The sequence below is a fragment of the Anolis sagrei genome, chromosome 7, assembly GCF_037176765.1.
Source record: "Anolis sagrei isolate rAnoSag1 chromosome 7, rAnoSag1.mat, whole genome shotgun sequence".
In the NCBI taxonomy this organism is placed as follows: domain Eukaryota; kingdom Metazoa; phylum Chordata; class Lepidosauria; order Squamata; family Dactyloidae; genus Anolis; species Anolis sagrei.
In genome coordinates, this window is record NC_090027.1 from 16145200 (window position 1) to 16165449 (window position 20250).

The following is a 20250-nucleotide window of genomic DNA, read 5'->3' on the forward strand; positions in this document are numbered from 1 at the left end:
CCGATGCAAAAGTGTCACAAGCATCTAGAGCAGCAGATCTAATTTAATGTGGGTGTCTTACTTCAGGTATATGTGGTGAATTCCCCTGGATTCACTACAGTCAGTTGCCAAAAATACAAGACCCAACATGTCTCCCATGGCGTCTAGCATAATCTCCAGACCTAGAGGCAATTACTTCTAGTGTCACTTAGCAGGATATTTGGGCGTGTTGTGGAGCAAGCTCAGCTTGTCATGACTTATCATCAAAGCAGAGAAAGAGTGTTATTTGGGGTCTCCATTTTCTGAACAGTGTGATTTTCTTCTTTAGTGTTTACTAGCCGTCCCCTGCCATGTGTTGCTGTGGCCCAGTGTGAGAATATGTTTTGTGTGTGTATACATGTCTTTATGTGAGTGTATACATATGTGTGTGTGTGTATTTATATGTGTGTATATATTTGTGTATTTCGGTTTATATGTGTATATGTATATTGTGTATATATGTGCGCTTGTGTATATGCATATATATCTGTGTATGTATGTGTATATGTATATGCGTGTAGGTGTATATGTATGTATGTGTATATATGTGTGTATATTTGTGTGTGCTTGTGTATATATGTGTGTATGTATGTGTGCATGTGTATATGTATATGAATGTATGTGTATATGCATATATGGTTTATTTTGGGGGTTTTAAAGTTCGTTCTGCTGGTTTTTGTGGGTTTTTAGGGTGATGGACACTCATTGGACTATTAGGTGTATTGTGTCGAAATTTCATGTCAATCCATCCAGTGGTTTCTGAGTTACGTTTCTCCCACAAACAAACATTACATTTTTAAATATATAGATTGCGCGATGCTGAACTACTGTCATTTTGAAGCGCTTTAATTGTTCTATATTTTTTGTATTCTTGTGTTATTAAGAACAGTTGTAAGATCTTTCAGAACCAATTCGATCAAAAGGCTGAGAAATATATTTTTAACATACAACCATATAAAATATCCCTCATTTAAAATATATGACAGAACCCTCTGGAATGAAAGAGATGCAAGTCTATGGAAAAGCTAAATGGGGAACTAACTCAGATAAACCAGAAAACAGGGAAACTCGAGGCTCAGAATCAGGCAGAAACGGCAGAGAAATGAATGCACCAGCAGGAGGTTTAAGAAGCCGGGCTGGAACACAGCTGGTTAATTGCCAGCAGTAATAAATCACTGCCGACCGGAAGGTGGCAAGTTCGAAGCCGAATCAGACTGAACACCCAACCATTTGGCGTGAGATGGGTGGAATATAATTACTGTAAATCTATATAAATAAAAATGTAATGTTTGTTTATCGGATTAAGATAACTAAAAAAAACTGGACGAATTGACACAAATTTGGACACAAGACACCTATCAGGCCAACGAGTGACCATCACTCATAAAAACACAGAAAAACACAACGGAAGTGACTTAAAAGTCAAAAAAGCAAAAAGATGATACAGCGCATGTGAAAAATTATTCCTCCTGGCAAACAAAACACACAATAGCATATCCACTCTCTCTTCCGGACTACAGCTCCCAGCATCCCCTAGACCAGGCCCTTTAGGATCAAAATGCATTGCTTCCAAGCTGCAAGCTTTCTTCTCCTTGGATTTCTTTGAGAGCATCCAAATCCCTGCATATTTCCAATTTCCTATTCCTGAACTGCAACTCCCAGCAATCCTCCAGATAGATAAGATAGATAGATTAGACAGAGATAGATTGATCAGGAGGACTGCTGGGAGTTGCAGTCCAAGAATAGGTAGAGAAGGAAGAATGGGGAGAAAGAGGAAGAAAAGGGGGGGGGGAAGGAAGAGAAGATTATTATTATTATTATTTCAAAGTTTTATATCCCAATCTTCTCAACCTCCGTAGAGGGATTCAGACCGGCTTACAGCAAGGATTCAATGCTAATAGTACAACTAAAAACATCATATATTAATGAGTTAAAATACAGAGGAAGAGAAAGAAGGAGAGAATGAAAGAAAAAAAAGGAAGGAGGGAGGGAGGGAGGGAGGGAGGGAGGGAAAGAAGGAAGGAGGGAGAGAAAGAAAGGAAAGAAAGAAGGAGGGAAGGTTGGCCACAGCAACACGTGACGGGTACAGCTAGTAAATAATAAATAAATTCATGGGAGAACAGCAGGAAGTCCTTTGTGGCAAAATATCTGAAGTCCCGGCTTTTTTTTTTTTTTTTTTTTTTTTGCGATTTCATATGAAAGTTTCAGCTAGCAAGTTGATATCGATTGACTGGATTCCTACATGGCTCAACAACAGAATTCCAGGTTCCCTTTCAATCATGACATTCACTGGATAGCCCAGAATAAGTCACTCTCTTAATTTAAATCTAACCCTAAACGGTTTTGAAGAGATTTTAAAGTTTATCTGAGTTTCTGGGAGTGTATGCTTTTGCAGGCAAAGATTTATGTGCTTGTATTATATTTAACTCTCAGCTGAATCCTACTGTGAGCAGGAAAACAAGTGTCCAAGCTCACAGTTCTATTCCTTTGTCAATATTGTTTTGACCTAGAATTCATCATCTTACTTTGTATAACTGGAATATATAACTATTCCAATAGAAACAGAAACTGCTGCAACAAAAAAGAGGATGTAGAACTGCTTGTGGTGAGTTGACATTTCTGTAAGCAAATTACTCTATAAACAGCTTTGGGTAACATGGGAACTAAAATCTCTCACTTGTACAGTAGATAAGAGGAACAACAGGAGATAGGCAACAAGGTCTACTGTAAACTAATTTTGGTGAGAGGCACACTAAGTAGAAAACTTCCTTGTATAGAACTTGTCTTGATTGAAGTACAAAATATTTGTTCATCCATTCCAAAGGTGGCCCAAGTTGTTTGGATGATACCATGCTACTCTGCTACTAACAATCACAACTGAAAAAGATTGATAACCTCCCAGTTGTTCCCAACAGATGTGCCATATAGCTCATCTAAAGAAAAGGTAAAGATTTCCCCTGACAGTAAGTCTAAGCGTGTCCGAATCTGGTGTGTGTGTGTGTGTGTGCGTGCTCATCACCATTTCTAAGCCAAAGAGCCGGCATTGTCCGTAGACACTTTCAAGGTCGTGTGGCCGGCATGCATGGAGCGCTGTAAATATTAATATTATTAAATATATTATTATTATTAAATATTAATAGTATTGAATATTAATATTATTTAATAATATTTAATTATTATTATCATTATTATTATTATTATTAAAGGTCACTCATAAGCAAGCAAACATGGACACTAACTATCTTTATCTTAACAGGTATTATAACAAGCTCTTGAAAAGCTTATTGGAACGTGAAGTAATAATATGTTATAAATGTAATTAAATGTTAGTAATAATATATATTTATTATTAAATAAGTATTAGTAAAGGTTTTCCCTTGACATGTGGCCAGCAAGACTGCACAGAGAGCCATTACCTTCCCGCAGAAGCAGTACGTATTGATCTACTCACACTTGCATGTTTTCGAACTGCTATGTTGGCTGAAGTTGGGCCTAACAGCGTGAGCTCACCCCGCCCCCCGGATTTGAACCGCCTACCTTTCGGTCAGCATGTCCAGCAGCTCAGCGGTTTAATCCACTGCACTACCAGGGGACCATAGCTCATCTATTGAAGCAATAGTCCCCCTTTGTATAGCAGTATTCCAAACAGAACATGGCAAAATATATGGCTTTTGTTAGATTAAGATATGCAACCACTCTTAGTTCAGTTTCACAGCCTTGTATAGAGCAGTCCTATATTTCACAATATTTATCTTATCTACCAATATAATGATGCCTGAGAAGACTTCCAGACATACTTCAAGTAACTAGGTGTACATACTAATATACTTTTATAGACATAAGAAAGCTCAGTGGTAGAAATGTCAGTGAAATAGCCCACACTAACTTCCTACAAATTTTTAACAACAGTTCTCAAAGGAAAAGTACAAAGACCAACAAAACAAAAACATAATCTATATACTTGGGTTTGGAGACTGCATATATGCCTCATTACAGATGCTGGCTAACCTATCTATATTCCACTGTTGCTATAGTACATGAGAAGAACAACCTGATTTAATGTATTTTAAACGCCTTTTCTAGACTTTATGTTTAAATGGTTAATTTGTTATTAGTATAATTAGGTTTATTCGATTATACATATTTGGTCCTCATTTTGGTGTTAATTTCTCTTTTGTCACAAGTTTATGGTTATTATTTTTGTATTAGCCTGTTTATTTTAAAATGTTTGTATTTGAGTTTGGGCATTGAATGTTTGCCTTTTTTTGCATGTAAACTGCCCTGAATCCCCTTGGGGAGAGAGGGCGGCCTATAAATAAAGTTTTATGATGATGATGATGATGATGATTATTATTATTATTTCGGGCATCCTGTGTGGTTTTGGGGAGACTAAGAAAGACAGTAGTAGTATGGATAAACAAAGTCATTTTACAGGAAAATTAGCCACAAAAAACTTAAATTAGAACCTTAAACTGGAAGGTTGAGAGTTCTACCAATGGAGAGTCTAGAATACATGTGATCTAATTTTCAGGTTGCATAAAATGAATGCATCCAATGCTTCTCTAGAAGTCACTCAGGAATGTGAACTTTAAATCTACTCACTTTTGAGCATCAATCTCACTGGCCCGCGCCTTAAATCTTTGTTCCCGTAAAGTTGCTTCCTGCAATTCCCGCTCACGGCGTTCTTTTTCCAGGCGCTTGTGCTCCTGTTCTGCTTTCCTTTTTTCTTCTAGTCTTCGGTTTTCTTCATCTTTCTGAAAGAACAAGTGAAACAGTTCTGAAGTACAAACATGCAACTCTGAAGTACAAGCTATAGTGTACCACAATAAATGCTCATTATTTCTATATTGAATTCAAAATACAAGTCATGCCCCCGGTAGTGCAATGGGTTAAACTCTTGTGCCAGAAGGACTGCTGACCCAAAAGGTTGGCAGTTTGAATCTGGGGAGCTGGGTGAGCTCCCATCTGTCAGCGCAAGCTCCCTATGCAGGGACATGAGAGACGCCTCCCACTGGATGGTGAAACATCCTGGCATCCCCTGGGCAACATCCTTGCAGATGGTCAATTCTCTCACACCAGAAGCGACTTGCAGTTTTTCAAGTAGCTCCTAACACACACACACACACACACACACACAAACCAAAAAACTAGCAGCAATATCTTTATTATCAAAATAATCCATGTATGTGTATTTATATAAAAAAAAAAAACACAGACTCAAAAAATGTGCTTTTTGGATGCTAAGGCCTACAAATCTTTTCAGTTCTAACCTGTGTGTTCAATGATCCTGGACTGTTGAAGCCCTAATCTGACATATCTGGAAGAAACCAAATAGTTTATGCTACCTTGAGTTTTGAAATGCTTGAAACTGCAAACACAGACAAACACAAGAATAAGCAGATAGTTAAGGATGCTCGAAGTCAATGAGGAGGAGACCATCTTTGCCATCCTTTGCCCTGGCGTGATGCTGGGGATGGCCAACGGTTGGGCAGAGCCTTGCCAGAACACAAGGCCAGAGTTTGGTGCCCATAGTTACCACCTGACAACAGAGCCGGGCACAAGTGAGTGATATGGGGAATGGGTTCCCATGTTGATAGACTTCTCCATGGGGATGCTCCATGGAGATGCTCATGACAATGTTTTAAGGCTTTGTATGGTTTTTATATTTTTATATCATATGTTATTGTTTTTATCAGAATTTCTTTATTGTTTTTACTTGTTATAATTGTTGAGGCATTGAATTGTTGCCAATTTGTGAACCGCCCCTAGTCACCTCTGGGCTGAGAGGGGCAGTATATAAATATAGTAAATAAATAAAATAAATAAATTCAATTCCTTTAGGTAATGGAGAACTACTCTTCACAAGCTTTGTGTATCTAACTTAAAAAAATAAAAACAAACTTCTCACTCATAAACACAAACTGACTTTCTTATTGTCTTAACAATACTATTTATTTTCTCTGCATGATTTAAGACAAAGCAAAACAAGTGTGAACGGTAAACATAACATGCAGAAAAACCCATGCAACTTGATCACATGGAACATACCTCTGCTTTGGCCCAGAAGCTATCTTTGCTGACTCTTTTGATCTCGGACATGGCATTAGTTTTCTGGTAGACTGAGCCCTGTTGTGCAAGAGAAGCACACAACTTAAAAAGAACCCATGGTTTCATTGCTATCGGTAGCTAAATAAAATGTCAACAAGCTGGGAACAGACCAAATTTCTTAGAAAGCCCTACATACTTTTAGAATCACCTTGATAAAATAAAATACTTTTTGAAAAAAATCATACAAATCATGACCGAGGCGATTTTAATTAAGACCGTTCTGATTTTTTTCCAATTAAACAAACAATTAATTGGAATGATGTGTGGAATTACTTTATAATGGCCAGGTTTGCAGGTAAATCTTGCACTGAAAGGCACAAGACAACTTACTAATCAGCCCAAATGTTTTAAGGATCGGATCATGCCCTAAGGCAGGGCTTCTTAAACTTTTTCGACTCAAGACCCCTTTCCTTCCGCCTGAGAAATTTTACACTACATATGTATATAAATTAAATAGAAAATCAATCACTTACTGATAATAAATCAGCATTTGCAAGTCTTACTAAAGAGGCCAATTTTTCTTACTTTATGAAATACAGCTGAAGCATTTTTTGTGGATTCCACTGTAATTGCTGCCTGTTATTGCCAATAGATTTGTGTAAATATCTAGGTGGCATTCAGAAAACTTCTACTGTTGCCAAATGTTTTGTGACCCCACAATTGGGGTTGGGACCCACAGTTTAATTAGCCGTGCCCTAAAGGATGAGCCTGCAAAATTACACACTTAGAATAGTTAACTTGCTCTATGGGAAAATTGGTACACCACTGAGGCTAAGATTTTCTGAAATGTAACCGAAACCTGACTTTGGATGTCATGTTGGCAAAATGCTGAATTAGTTGTGAATGTGTAATAGAACTGAACTGAACTGTTGAGAAATGATGGGGAGAGGTTACTAAAGGAGCAGACAGAGAAAGATCTCATGCGGTAAAGACTTTATATAACAGGAAAAGGAGAAATGAAATATTTGCACCAAGAAGACCTTTCTAGAATTAATTTTTTTTCTTTTTTAAAAAATGAAGATACCATACAAACATGGCTGCAATGTTATATGGCTCAGTGTAACATAGGGGGAAAGTTATACAGACATCTGCTTTTGTTGTTTATTCGTTCAGTCCTTTCTGACTCTTCATGACCTCTTGGACCAGCCCACGCCAGAGCTCCCTGTCGACCTTCACCACCCCCAGCTCCTTCAAGGTCAAGCCAAGTCATTTCAAGGATGCCATCCATCCATCTTGTCCTTGGTCGGCCCCTCTTCCTTTTTCCTTCCATTTTCCCCAGCACCATTCTCTTCTCCAGACTTTCCTGTCTTTTCGTTATGTGGCCAAAGTACTTCATCTTTGCCTCTAATCTCCTTCCCTCCAATGAGCAGTCGGGCTTTATTTCCTAAGTATGGACTGGTTGGATCTTCTCGCAGTTCAAGGCATTCTGGTGAATTTTCCTCCAGCACTACAGTTCAAAGGCACCTATCTTCCTTTGGTCGGCCTTCCTTATGGTTCAGCTCTTGCATCCATAGGTTACTTTAGGAAATACCATTGCTTTAACTATGCGGATCTTTGTTGCCAGTGTGATGTCTCTACACTATTTTATCAAGACTGGCCATTGCTCTCCTCCCAAGAAGTAATCATCTCCTGATTTCTTGGCTGCAGTCCACATCTGCAGTAATCTTTGCACCTAGAAATACAAAGTCTGTCACTGCCTCCATGTTTTCTCCCACTATTTGCCAGTTATCTATCAGTCTGGTTGCCATTATCTTGGTTTTTTGGATGTTTAGCCACAACCCAGCTTTTGCGCTTTCTTCCTTCACCTTCGTTAGAAGGCTCCTCAGCTCCTCCTCACTTTCAGCCATCAAAGTGGTATCATCTGCATATCTAAGGTCGTTAATGTTTCTTCCAGCAATTTTAACTACAGCCTTGGGATTCTTCAAGCCCTGTGCGTTGCATGATGTGTTATGCGTACAAGTTGAATAGGTCAGGTAAGAGTATACAGCCTTGCAGTACTCCTTTCCCAATCTTGAACCAGTCTGTTGTTCATGGGCAGTTCTTACTGTTGCTACTTGGTCGTTATACAGATTTCTCAGGAGACAGATAAGGTGACTTGGTAAGACATCTGATAGGATAAGCTATATACTCCCAAACATATTGAATGCAGCCATTGAAACCCCCACCCTGGCGGAAGCATCTGCCTGTGTTCCCACAGTGTGACAAAAAATGGTAAAAGCTGCTCTAAGACCTTGGAGGATACTATAGGATCTCAGTGCAGATGTCATCATTTTGCATTTAATGAGCAGGAGATGTTCTGCAATCCTGCCTTCAAAACAGAGAATGGTTGTGCTGGGATCTCCAAAAGCTGTTTGATAATTTGGGGGTGGGTTGGGTGCTGCAGAAAAAGGAAAGAAACACAAACACCTGCAGTGCTAAAAATGCTATATGCAGCCATAACATATGTGTATGTTATCTTATATAAATAAAAATGTAATGTTCGTTTGTGGGATTAACATAACTCAAAAACCACTGGACGAACAGGACACCAAATTTGGATACAATACACCTTATCAGGCCAACGAATGACCATCACTCATAAAAACACTGAAAAACACAGCAGAAGGGACTTTAAAAGGCCAAAAAAGCTAAAAGATGCTACAGCGCATGCGCAAAAATGACTCCCGCGGCAATCAAAACACACAATAGAAAATCCTCTCTCTCTTCCGGACTACAGCTCCCAGCATCCCCTAGACTAGGTCCTTTAGGAGAGGAGGATGATCCAAATGCACTGCTTCCAAGCATAAAGCTTTCTTCTCCTTGGATTTCTTTGAGAGCATCCCAATCCCTGCATATTTCCAATTTCCTATTCCTGGACTGCAACTCCCAGATTAGATAGATTTAGATGGGAAGGTAGATAGATCGATCAGGAGGACTGCTGAGAGTTGCAGTCCAAGAATAGGTAGAGAAGGAAGAAAGGGAAGAAAGAGGAAGGGAAAGAAATTGGGGGGAGGGGAGGAAGGGAATGAGGAGGAAGGAAGGAGAGAAGGAAAGAAAAAAGGGAAGGACAGAAATAATTGAGAGGAAGAGGAAGGGAAGGTTGGCCACGGCAATGCGTGGCGGGTACAGCTAGTGTGTCCATAAAAGGATGCCCACAACCCTTTTAAAAAATGCAGGCAGCCACAATGGTATGTGGTAGGGCGGGGAGAGGAAAAAGACTCTAAACAAAGTCAGGAATTATTGTTTGTTTATACTGGGTCCAACCAGAAAGATTGAAACAAAAGATTGGATTTCCCACTTCTGCTTTGTGAAAACTCTATAGAGAACTCTCTCTCTGCAATGCAGATACTAAATGGTTTCCTCTTCTCACTTTCTGCCAAATTCTAATTTTAACATTACTCTTTCTAAAATTGCTTTCACCATCTTTTTTTTTCTACAGCAGTTTCTTCCAGGAAACAGGAAAAGGCCACCCACTGCTGTATCAAGACATGTTCATCATGCTAAAGTTCATCATGCTAAAGTTTTGTGAATGCCAGGGACTATCTCAAAATGCAACTTTTTTTGCAATTCAGGAAATACCATAAATATGTCATGTTGGCTATTAGTCTTACATATATTTGCAGTTTTTACCATGTCAATCAGATATTAACCTTTGGAGTTCAGCCAGTCTCTTTGTACCTAACAGACCACAATAGTTACATGAGAAGCAGGTAAGACACAATACTTGCAAATACATTATTAAATGGGATCCACACTCCAGCAGCTCCACTAGCTATTTCCCTACTGGATATTTAATCTTCAATATCACAAAATGAAGCTAGCAAGAGCCCAGACGAACTCACTACTGGTGCCTGAGGGCCAGCATCCTGGAACTTGCTGCCTTCTTTGTGAAAGTTGTAGTTTGCTCCTGAAGCTTTAGCCACTTTCTCAATGATGGCTTCCGGCTCCACATCCTCATCAGCTCGAGCATTTATCGTTACATGAGCACCCTGGGGGCAAAAAGGATACAGTTTATAAAAATAGAGGACAAGAGTACATCTTCACCTGTGGGTGAGATTCTCCTATTTAACAACACTCACTAATAACAATGGCTACGAAAGAACACAGATATATCTGTATAGAACAGCAGATTGAGAAACCATTATATGGGGGGGGGGGGGGGGGAGAGAGAGAGAGAGAGAGAGAGAGAGAGAAAGAACTGGCACATCTCAGCAGTGTGTCAAAACTGCTATAACATTTTGGAAAAGGATACATGAAATTATACAAGAAATTTTAAAAATAAAATTCCAAATAGGGATGTTAGATATGAAAATAAACAAAAATGAAGATATCCTATTCAATTATATGATCACAGCAGCCAGAATTGTGTATGCTAGTAAATGGAAGACCAAAGAAATTCCAACGGAAGAAGAGTGGAAATCAAAGATATTGGACATAATGAATCTGGATAAATTAACTTATTTTTTGAAAACATACCAAGGCAAACCCAAAAACCCCACGGATTGGATTTTTGAATATAAAAGGAAAAGACGCAAAAACCAGATCACAGAGAGAACTACAATTAATATCAAAGAATTTAATAACCTTGACAGGAAAAATTTGGAAGTCAACAATCAAGAACTTTTTATCTATCTTATTTTAATTTTTTTCTCGTTTTGATTTTTACTTTTTCATTATTCTCCCCCCCTTTCTTTTCTCCCCCCCCCCTTCCCCCTTTACCTTTTTTCTTTCCACCCCAGCTTCCCAATTTTTTCTACCTTTACTTTCCTCTTTTTTTCTTCTTTAATAATAGGGCTCTCCTTTTCTATTTCTCCCCTCCCTAGATAGCGCTACCTCCCGTTCCCCAAAGTTCCATCCCCCTTTTCCCCAAATTCATACCCGGAGATCTCCCCCCCTTTTTTTTCTTTCTTTCAAAAAATAAAGATTTTTTTTAAATGCTATCATTTTTCTTTTTCTGCATTCTGCAAAAATGACTGTCCACAAATGATATCAACTAGGAAGATATAATTAGAATTTAAACTGACTGCCAGTTAGCCCACAAATTATAGTATAGAGAGTGGCCATGTGTAAGACATGGCATCAGTTTTTCTTACAGGGGAAAAGAAAAATATGAATTAAAAATAGAACTTCCCACATCATACGATTTTTTTAAAGGAATGTGAAATGACGAAATTTTTAAATAGGAGAACACAAGAGTAAACGCTGCAACATTTAGAATTTGGTAATATGTTCTGTATGCTTGCATGCCAGGTAAGTATGGCTATTATTTTCTACTTCCAGAATACTTTTTTTTAATCCCACTGCTGAGCACAGACTACAAATAACTCCATTTTGTAAATGTATGTATTTATTTATTTACATTATTTATATTCCGCCCTTCTTACCCCGCAGGGGACTCAGGGCAGATTACAATGTACATATACATGGCAAACATTCAATGCCATAGACACACAACATTGGTTGGCAGTAAAATGCTTCTTATTTCCTAATTGAAGAGGGAAAGTATTTAAAAAGCTGTATGTCTCTAGATAGGTACAATTACACTATGTAACACAATTTTTGTTCCTGGGTTATAAATAACATTTTCTAATTAGTTCTGTCCTTTTAAAAATTGGGAAAAGGTTTCTTAAACTGCCAAAACTTTGTTTTAGCAGTCTGCACAAAAGGTTAAAATGGCATACAAAAGGTTAAAAATGATAGCCACAAAAACAAGGTTTCTGGAGTATTATTTATTATTTATTTACAGTATTTATATTCTACCCTTCTCACTCCGCAGGGGACTCAGGGTGGATTACAATGTACGTGTATATGGCAAACATTCAATGCCATAGATACACAACATATATAGACAGACACAGAGGCAATTTAACATTCCAGCTTTTTCATGAGGGTATTCTGGCCACCAGGGGAGCTGTTGCTTCACCGTCCATTTGTGACACTGATTACTTCCTCATTCTTTTCAGGCTTGCTGGAGATTTTTATGGCATTGTAAATTAGTTAAATTAGTCTCTACACATATGCAGTACCTAAATTTCCTACTTGACAGATGCAACTGTCTTTCAGGCTGCAAAGGTCAAAAGCAAGCTACACAAATTGGTCGGACAATCACTCCGACCCGGGCTGGCTTCGAACTCATGACCTTCCAGTCAGTAGTGATCTTAATGCAGCTGACTCCCAGCCAGCTGCGCCACAGTCCAATTTCGGTTTGAACCACAACCAAGGAGAGTTTTAGGTGGGGATTAGTAGTGATTGAATGGATCTTCAGCTGCAATTAATCCCTTTTGAGCATCCCAGATGTGCTTTCTACAGAACTCGACCTTTACAAAGAGACTGCAGAATCATATACATGCAAGAGCGTTCAGTTAAAAGAAAAGTGTTATGGAGAAGCAAATAGTGATTAAATACCTTCAAGAAGTTTGCCACAGAGCTGACATGGTTGGCACAGGCTCCCTTTCTCACATCATTAACTCCTTCACCAAACTGCCAAAGGAAAACATGAGAAGCTGAAGAACCCATTTCAATCTTATCTACTTTATTTACATAACGCTGCCAACATGAACACATAAAAGAGAAGATAGGGGGAGGAAATGTCAAAGGCATTGTTTATAAAGAGATGAGAATCCAAAGGCATTTCCTCACTTATTGTTTATGTTAACTATATGTAGTTACCCATTAACATTACAACATCCAGCTTCACAACTCAAAGCCAGAAACAGTGGCACGAAAAGAATGCACAGCTCTCTGGACTAAAGAGCAAAAAGATGTTGATGTAAACATCTTAAGTTCTCAAATCATAACAAATGCTTTTTCATGCTTTGGAATCCAATTTCCAAAACAGCTCAGAAATTTAACTACGATTGGCTTATGAAAATAAACCAAAAAGCAAAACATTAATGACATACTGATTATTTCCAAGGAAGCCTCAATGGGTTCCCAACAGCAATTCCTAAACCGGATCTAGCATGTTTTAAATTCTAGGAGTTTGTGTTCTTTCCAATCCATTGATTATCAAGAATTAGGGAACCTTCCAGAGAAATATCCCTATATAGCACTGGTTCTTAACCTTCCTAATACTGCAACCCCTTAATACAATTCCTCATGTTATGATGACCCCAAAATATAACATTATTTTTGTTGCTACTTCATAACTGTGATTTTCCTACTGTTATGAGTCATGATGAAATCTCTGATATGTAGAATGTATTTTCATTCACTGGATCAAATTTGGCACAAATACCCAACACGCCGAAATTTGAATACTGGTGGGCTTGGGTGGGGGGTTCGTTTTGTTATTTGGGAGTTGTAGTTGCTGGGATTTATTGTTTACCTACAATCAGAGCATTCTGAACTCCACCAACGATGGAATTGAACCAAACTTGGCACACAGAACTCCGATGACCAACAGAAAATACTGGAAGGATCTGGTGGACATTGACCTTCAGTTTGGGAGTCGTGGTTCACCTACATCCAGACAGCACTGTGGACTCAAACAATGATGGATCTGGACCAAACTTGGCACAAATACTCAAAATGCCCAAATGTGAACACTGGTGGAGTGTGGGGGAAATAGATCTTGACATTTGGGAGCTGTAGTTGCTGGTATTTATAGTTCACCTACAATCAAGGAGCATTCTGAACCCGATCAATGATAGAATTGGGCCAAACCTTCCATACATCAGTGTTTTCTGATGGTCTTTGGTGACCCTTCCGACACTCCCTCACGACCCCCTCAAGGGTCCCGACCCCCAGGTTGAGAAATGTTGCTATATAGCATCTAGAATAATTTATTGGATTATTCAAAAACTGGCATTTTGTCTAAAATGGTGTTTCTCAAATTCTGCTCCTCCAAGTGTTTTGGACTCCACCTCCCATAAATCCCAGCCATCTTACCAAGCTGTTAGGAATTGTGGGAGCTGAAGTCCAAAACACCTGAAGGAGCAGAGTTTGAGAAACACCAGTCCAAAGTGTTGTACTACTCAGAAAGAGGTACAATATAGGGTTTTTTTTATATGGAGGGATGCAAACAATAATTTCTAAAATTAAATGGAATTGCAATCTACATACCCAATTGATGAGCACATATTTGGGCAAGCCAGAATTGGGAGCTGTAACCCTGCAGAAAGCATACATCACTTTCCCACTATTGAGTTCTTCTATCATTTCCTCCAGGCCACCATCTAAATACAATCAAGAGGAATTTATTATTATTTATTTATTTAAAGCATTTATATTCTGCCTTCTCACCCCAAGAGGGATTCAGGGCAGAGCACAACATATATACAGCAAACATTCAATGCCAGAACATAAAATGAACCATAAATACACACAAACATTAAAATCAGTTATATCCACTTTAAAATCAATTGTTAAAATCATATCAAAACAGCCATACCAGTAAAGACAAAAAAAAAAAGCAAAATGAAACTACCCTATAAAGTCAATTTAAACCAGCACATAACACTCTTAGATCAGACTTCTTGAATCCAGGCGTTGAAGATGTTTTGAACTACAACTCCAGCTTGCAGATATTGAATGATAATGATAAGAGTTATACCTAGCGGATGCTAGGTTAGGAAAAGCTGACCTGATGAACAAATTACATAGCTGTTCATTAGTACAGATTCCAAAGCTTTCTTTCAATATTTCCACGTAGCTCACAAACTGCTGAGTAGAAATTTGGACCTCTGTTCAGTTTCAAAAGTAGCTTTCCCATGCTATGTATCCTTAAGGGAGTTCTTATTTAAGAAAATCAAGGCAAAAGACTGCTTGCATCCACAGAATTACTATGTAAGTTGGCGGGAATGACCAAAAAATTGACACACACGCTACCTCAAAACTGGGTCAATTTATCCACAGGTCAATGCTGGAAATACTCTGTGCTCCCTGCAATTTGGGGCAAGGAGTGGAACGAACACTGATGTTTTTAATAGTGGCTTATTTTATAAGTCTCATGAGGCTTGGCAGTCTCTATGCAGTTATTGCAAGTTTTGTAGAGACTACAGGAAGCCCATACTACAATTTGATGTAGACACGGTCTTGCTTCAAGTATCCAAAATGTTTGTTGCTAAATGGCAAAAAAAAAAAAGAAGAAGAAGAAGTAAAGGAAGAAGGCGAGGTGAGAGGGCTGCCTTTTTACTCCAAGAAGAGAGGGATAATGGGATGGGAGCACTTCTTTCTAATGTCTTCTGTCTCTCCCTTGGCACTGGGTCCCTAAATAGAGGTCGGTTGCTTTTCTTGCTCTTTTCCCTCCGTCCCCTCATGTTGCAGCAAAATTGTTTACTGCAACATCCATACAGTAAACATATATAAATAAAGCAGTAATTTATTCAAACCATGACTACTGTACTATACTTTCCAAAACTTACCTCCAGTCCCAGCCACTCTCAGGTCATTGCTGTTACCTTCATAAGTAAACAGAGCCCTGAAAAGAACAAAGCAAAGAATTGGATTTAAGCACGCACATAGCAAATTCTTTAAAAAATAAAACCACTTTGAGAAAGACCAGAAAGGGGTGGAAACCTAACATTCCTCTCGTTTAGAAGGAAACTAAAAACATGGATATGGGACCAGGCCTTTGGGTAATCTGGCAGACAGACAAAGGACAATGACTAGAATTGGATAGGATTATGACAATGTGGAATGAATGTACAGATTTTGAGCTTGGCGAACGTTGATTATTACATTGTTTTTATTAGTTGTGTTGTATAACTGGATTGTTTTAATTGTTGCTGATATGTATTTATCTTACTATTGTATTGCTGGCATCAAATTGTGTCTTTCATAAGCCGCCCTGAGTCCCCCCTCGGGGGTTGAGAAGGTCGGGGTAGAAATGTGCAAAATAAATAAATAATAAATTCAGAATTAGCTATCTTTCACAATACAGAATTGAATTTTATTTTTTCCCGCACCATCTGCATCCTTCCCTTGCTCCAGCGTAGGCTAGCGGGTGGAACAGGACTATCCCGATTTTACTGGGTTGCAATTCTATTGAGCCCTAGTCAGGACAGTCTGGTGAGGGGCAGACAGAAGTTGCAGTTCATCACGTAGGAAACCACAAACCTATTGCTCCATCCTGCATCAAGCAATGAAAGCCAAGTGCCACCTACCATACATCTACATGATGTAACACCATCTTGCATTGCTTACACACTCTTCCTTCCTCTGCATAATGTATTCTGAGAATAATGTATTTTTTGGATATGGGGCCACTCTAGAGCCTCTATATTTTCCACCCTTTTTCCTTACCTCTGCCATCACCACGGCTGATTTCCTTACTCTCCCCTCTTCTAATCCTTACCATGATCTGAAATAATCTGGGTTGAAGTAGTACATATTGCTGTTTCTCCTTGCTATTGTTACTATTCACATTCTGTCAAACCAGGCTTCATAAAAAGTAATTGGTGTGTGTATATTCATTTGTACTGTTATCAATTTTTAAAATTTAAAGCACATCATTAAAAAAAAACTATTTGCAAAAACAGAGCCCAGGTCAAAGATGACATTGTGAACAGTTATTGTGCAACTTCTAATTACATTCTGTGAACATACCAACAGCAGTTTGAGATGGAAGATAACCTGGCCAACCCTATGGTGCAGGTAGAGTACATGAATTGCACACACTTTCAAGACCACTACAAAGACAGAGGAGATCAAGTGAATGAAGAATTTGGTTAGATGAAATGGAGCTGAGGAAAGAGGATGTGTCTGGATATAAATTTAAGTGATTCCTATTTTTTCATTAAGTGAATATTAATCTGAAAAATATCAGAAGAATTCATGAGTCTGTTCCTATCTTCTAAAGTAAGATGCACTTATGAAAAGAAAATTCATTAAATAATGTTCTACTATTTGAAAAATGATGTTCAAGCAAAGTGCATTGCTAGGGACTGAAACAATAGTTAAAAACATTAAACCAGAATGCCCTGACTTAAACTACATAGACCACAATTTCAGTTATACGTAGTTAAATCATTATTTAAATGAAATCGAATTAATCCAAATCAAAACTAAGGCAGTCAGATCTCAGGAAGATGAGGACCAAAGGAACCTGGGGCTCAACAGGTTATCCCCATCCTGCAGCGTGAGCCTTGGCCAATATCAAAGGATGCCAACTCATGGTGCCAGGAGAACCTTCATCACACATGAGCTATTGAGGGGCCTTCCACACAGCCATAAAAGCCAGAATATCAAGGCAGATAATTCAGCTTTGAACTGGGTTATCTGAGGCCCCTTCCACACAGCTGAATAAAATCCCACAGTATCTACTTTGAACTGGAATATATGGCAGTGTGGGTAAAAGGGCCCTTCTACACAGCCCTATATCCCAGAATATCAAGACAGAAAATCCCACATTATCTGAGTGTGGACTCAAATAATCCAGTTCAAAGCAGATATTATGGGATTTTCTGCCTTGATATTCTGGGTTATATGGCTGTGTGGTAGGGCCCTCAGATAACCCAGTTCAGAGCAGGCATTGCCGGATTTTCTGCCTTGATATTCTGGATTATGTGACTGTGTGGAAGGGCCCTGAGTCCACAATGCCATATAATCCAGTTCAATGTGGATTTTACACAACTGTGTGGAAGGGGTCTGGGTTATAACCCAGAATATCACAATATCAGGAAAAGTCACAATATCTGTGCCTTCAACAATACATTCACAATATCTGCTTTGAACTGGAATATATGGTAGTGTAGATTCAGGTAACTCAGTTCAAAGCAGATATTGTGGGGTTTTCTCCCTTGGAATTCTGGGTTGTATGGCTTTGAGCAAGGGCCCTGAGTGACGTCTCTTCAACACAAAGGCCCATTTGTGTGCTGAACCTGCATCACTCCAAAATCACAGGTTACATTCTGAGTTTTATGCTGGTTTATATTGTATTGGTGTTTGCCTTTGCTGTATTTTGATATATTTTATTTCTTTTGATGTACATTTGTATTGATTAGGTTATTGTTATATTTTTATGTTGTTTCTGTTTGCCTTACTGCTGTTTTGTAAGCACCGCAAGTCGCTCTAGGGCAATTATTATTATTATTATTATTATTATTATTATTATCTTTATTTGTACCCCACTAGCATCTCCCGAAGGACTCGATGCGGTTTACAAAGGCCAAGGCCTCTAAACACAACATAACATTACACAACCTAAAGCAAATTAAAAACAGTTAAAGCAATATTAAAACAACAGCAATAAAACAATACACCAAGACACAATAAAACTGGTTCTCAACCTGTGGGCCCAGATGTTTTGGCCTACAACTCCCAGAAATCCCAGCCAGTTTACCAGCCGTTAGGATTTCTGGGAGTTGAAGGACAAAATATCTGGGGATCTACAGGTTGAGAGCCACTGCTCTAGGGATATGGGGCGGGATATAAATAAAGATATTATTATTTATTATATACGAATTTTAATGATGTTTTATTTGTCCGTCTGTTGTAACCATGTTGCCTCCCACCTCAAGGCATAATCAATGAAACTTATTAACTATTACACTATGTAACATGATTTTTTTTGTTCCTGGGTTAAAACTATCATTTCCCAATGGATTCTTTTGTAAAACATGGAAAAAGCTTATTCAACTGCAACAACATTGGTTTTTGTGGGACATCCTGCAACACAAGGTTGTTGTAGGTTTTTCAGACTATATGGTCATGTTGTAGAAGCATTCTCTCCTGACGTTTCGCCTGCATCTATGGCAAGCATCCTCAGAAGTTGTGAAGTCCTCGACCTCACAACCTCTGAAGAAGCTTGCCATAGGTGCAGGCGAAACGTCAGGAGAGAATGCTTCTAGAACATGGCTGTATGGCCATGTTCCAGAAGCATTCTCTCCTGATGTTTCGCCTGCATTTCAAAAGTTGTGAGACCTCTGAGGATGCTTGCCATAGATGCAGACGAAACGTCAGGAGAGAATGCTTCTAGAACATGGACATATAGCCCGAAAAACCTTCAACAACCCAGTGATTCCAGCCATGAAAGCCTTTCGAAAATACATCCTGCAACACATTTTTAATATATTGTCGAAAGGATTTCATGGGCCGAAATCACTGGGTTGTTGTAAATTTATTGGGCTGTATGGCCCTGTTTCCAAAGCATTCTCTCCTGACGTTTCACCTTGCATCCTCACAGGTTGTGAGACCTCACAACCTCTGAGGACGCCTACCACTGATGCAGGCGAAACGTCAGGAGAGAATGCTTCTAGAACATGGCCATATAGGCTGAAAAACCTTCAACAACCCAGTGATTCCAGCCACGAAAGCCTTCGACAAGACATCCTGCAACACATTTTTGTTGAAGGTTTTTCAGCCTATATGGCCATGTTCTAGAAGCATTATCTCCTGACGTTTCACCTTGCATCCTCACAGGCCTCTGAGGACGCCTACCATTGATGCAGGCGAAACGTCAGGAGAGAATGCTTCTAGAATATGGCCATACAGCCTTGAACAATATCCTGCAGCACAGCTTAAGCGGCTGAGGGTGGAAAGGAAAGGGCCTGAGGCTGTTAGGAATGATGGGAGTTGTAGTCCAAAGCACCTGCAAGGCCCAAGTTTGCCCATACTGTCCTAGGCAATGTGTTGCTTCTCCTTCAGACCTTGGAAGACACTCCCAAGAGAGTCCATTCAACCAAGAGCCTGGCCCTCTCCTGCACAACCCAGGCTTCTTCCCAGCTCTTCCTCACCAGTCTGTCGGGCTCCCCGAGGCCACCACCCGGCTGTAGGCCTCCTGAAGCGCCGGTCCATTCCGGCTCAGGTTGAGCGCCATGAGGGAGCTTCAGCCTCCGTCGCCGCCCTTCCCTCCTCAACCTGGGACAACTTCCGGTTCCGCCCGGCCTGGCGCGAGGCAGAGAGGGGCGTCTTGCCGCACCGGCGAGAGGAGGGCGGGGCCACGCAAGAGCCACGCCCCCGGCCCTGCCTCCAGAGCCAATAGGAGTCCAACAGGGCGGGGCCTCTGCAAAGAGCCCCGCCCCACTGGGATGCCCAGAAAAGGTGATGGAACTATGCAGGGCTTTGGAAATGGTATATTTAGGGTAGAATCATAGAATCATAGAGTTGGAAGAGACCTCATGGGCCATCCAGTCCAACCCCCTGCCAAGAAGCAGGAATATTGCATTCAAATCACCCCTGACAGATGGCCATCCAGCCTCTGTT

The 20250-nt window shown here is 39.6% G+C and overlaps 1 protein-coding gene across 2 annotated transcripts in view; it reads right to left on the reverse strand.

The window, feature by feature from the left end:
* Window positions 1-19969, reverse strand: part of DBNL (drebrin like) — a 45921-nt gene extending 25952 nt beyond the window's left edge. For both annotated transcript variants that reach the window (XM_060787663.2, XM_060787662.2), the window contains exons 1-7: window positions 19782-19969; window positions 15471-15526; window positions 14170-14282; window positions 12511-12585; window positions 9948-10094; window positions 6067-6144; window positions 4621-4772 (exon numbers count right to left, since the gene is read on the reverse strand). In XM_060787663.2, coding sequence (XP_060643646.2) covers window positions 4621-4772; window positions 6067-6144; window positions 9948-10094; window positions 12511-12585; window positions 14170-14282; window positions 15471-15526; window positions 19782-19864 — 704 coding nt within the window. In that variant the 5' untranslated portion in view covers window positions 19865-19969. The remainder of the gene's footprint in view (window positions 1-4620; window positions 4773-6066; window positions 6145-9947; window positions 10095-12510; window positions 12586-14169; window positions 14283-15470; window positions 15527-19781) is intronic.
* Window positions 19970-20250: the final 281 nt, after the last annotated feature.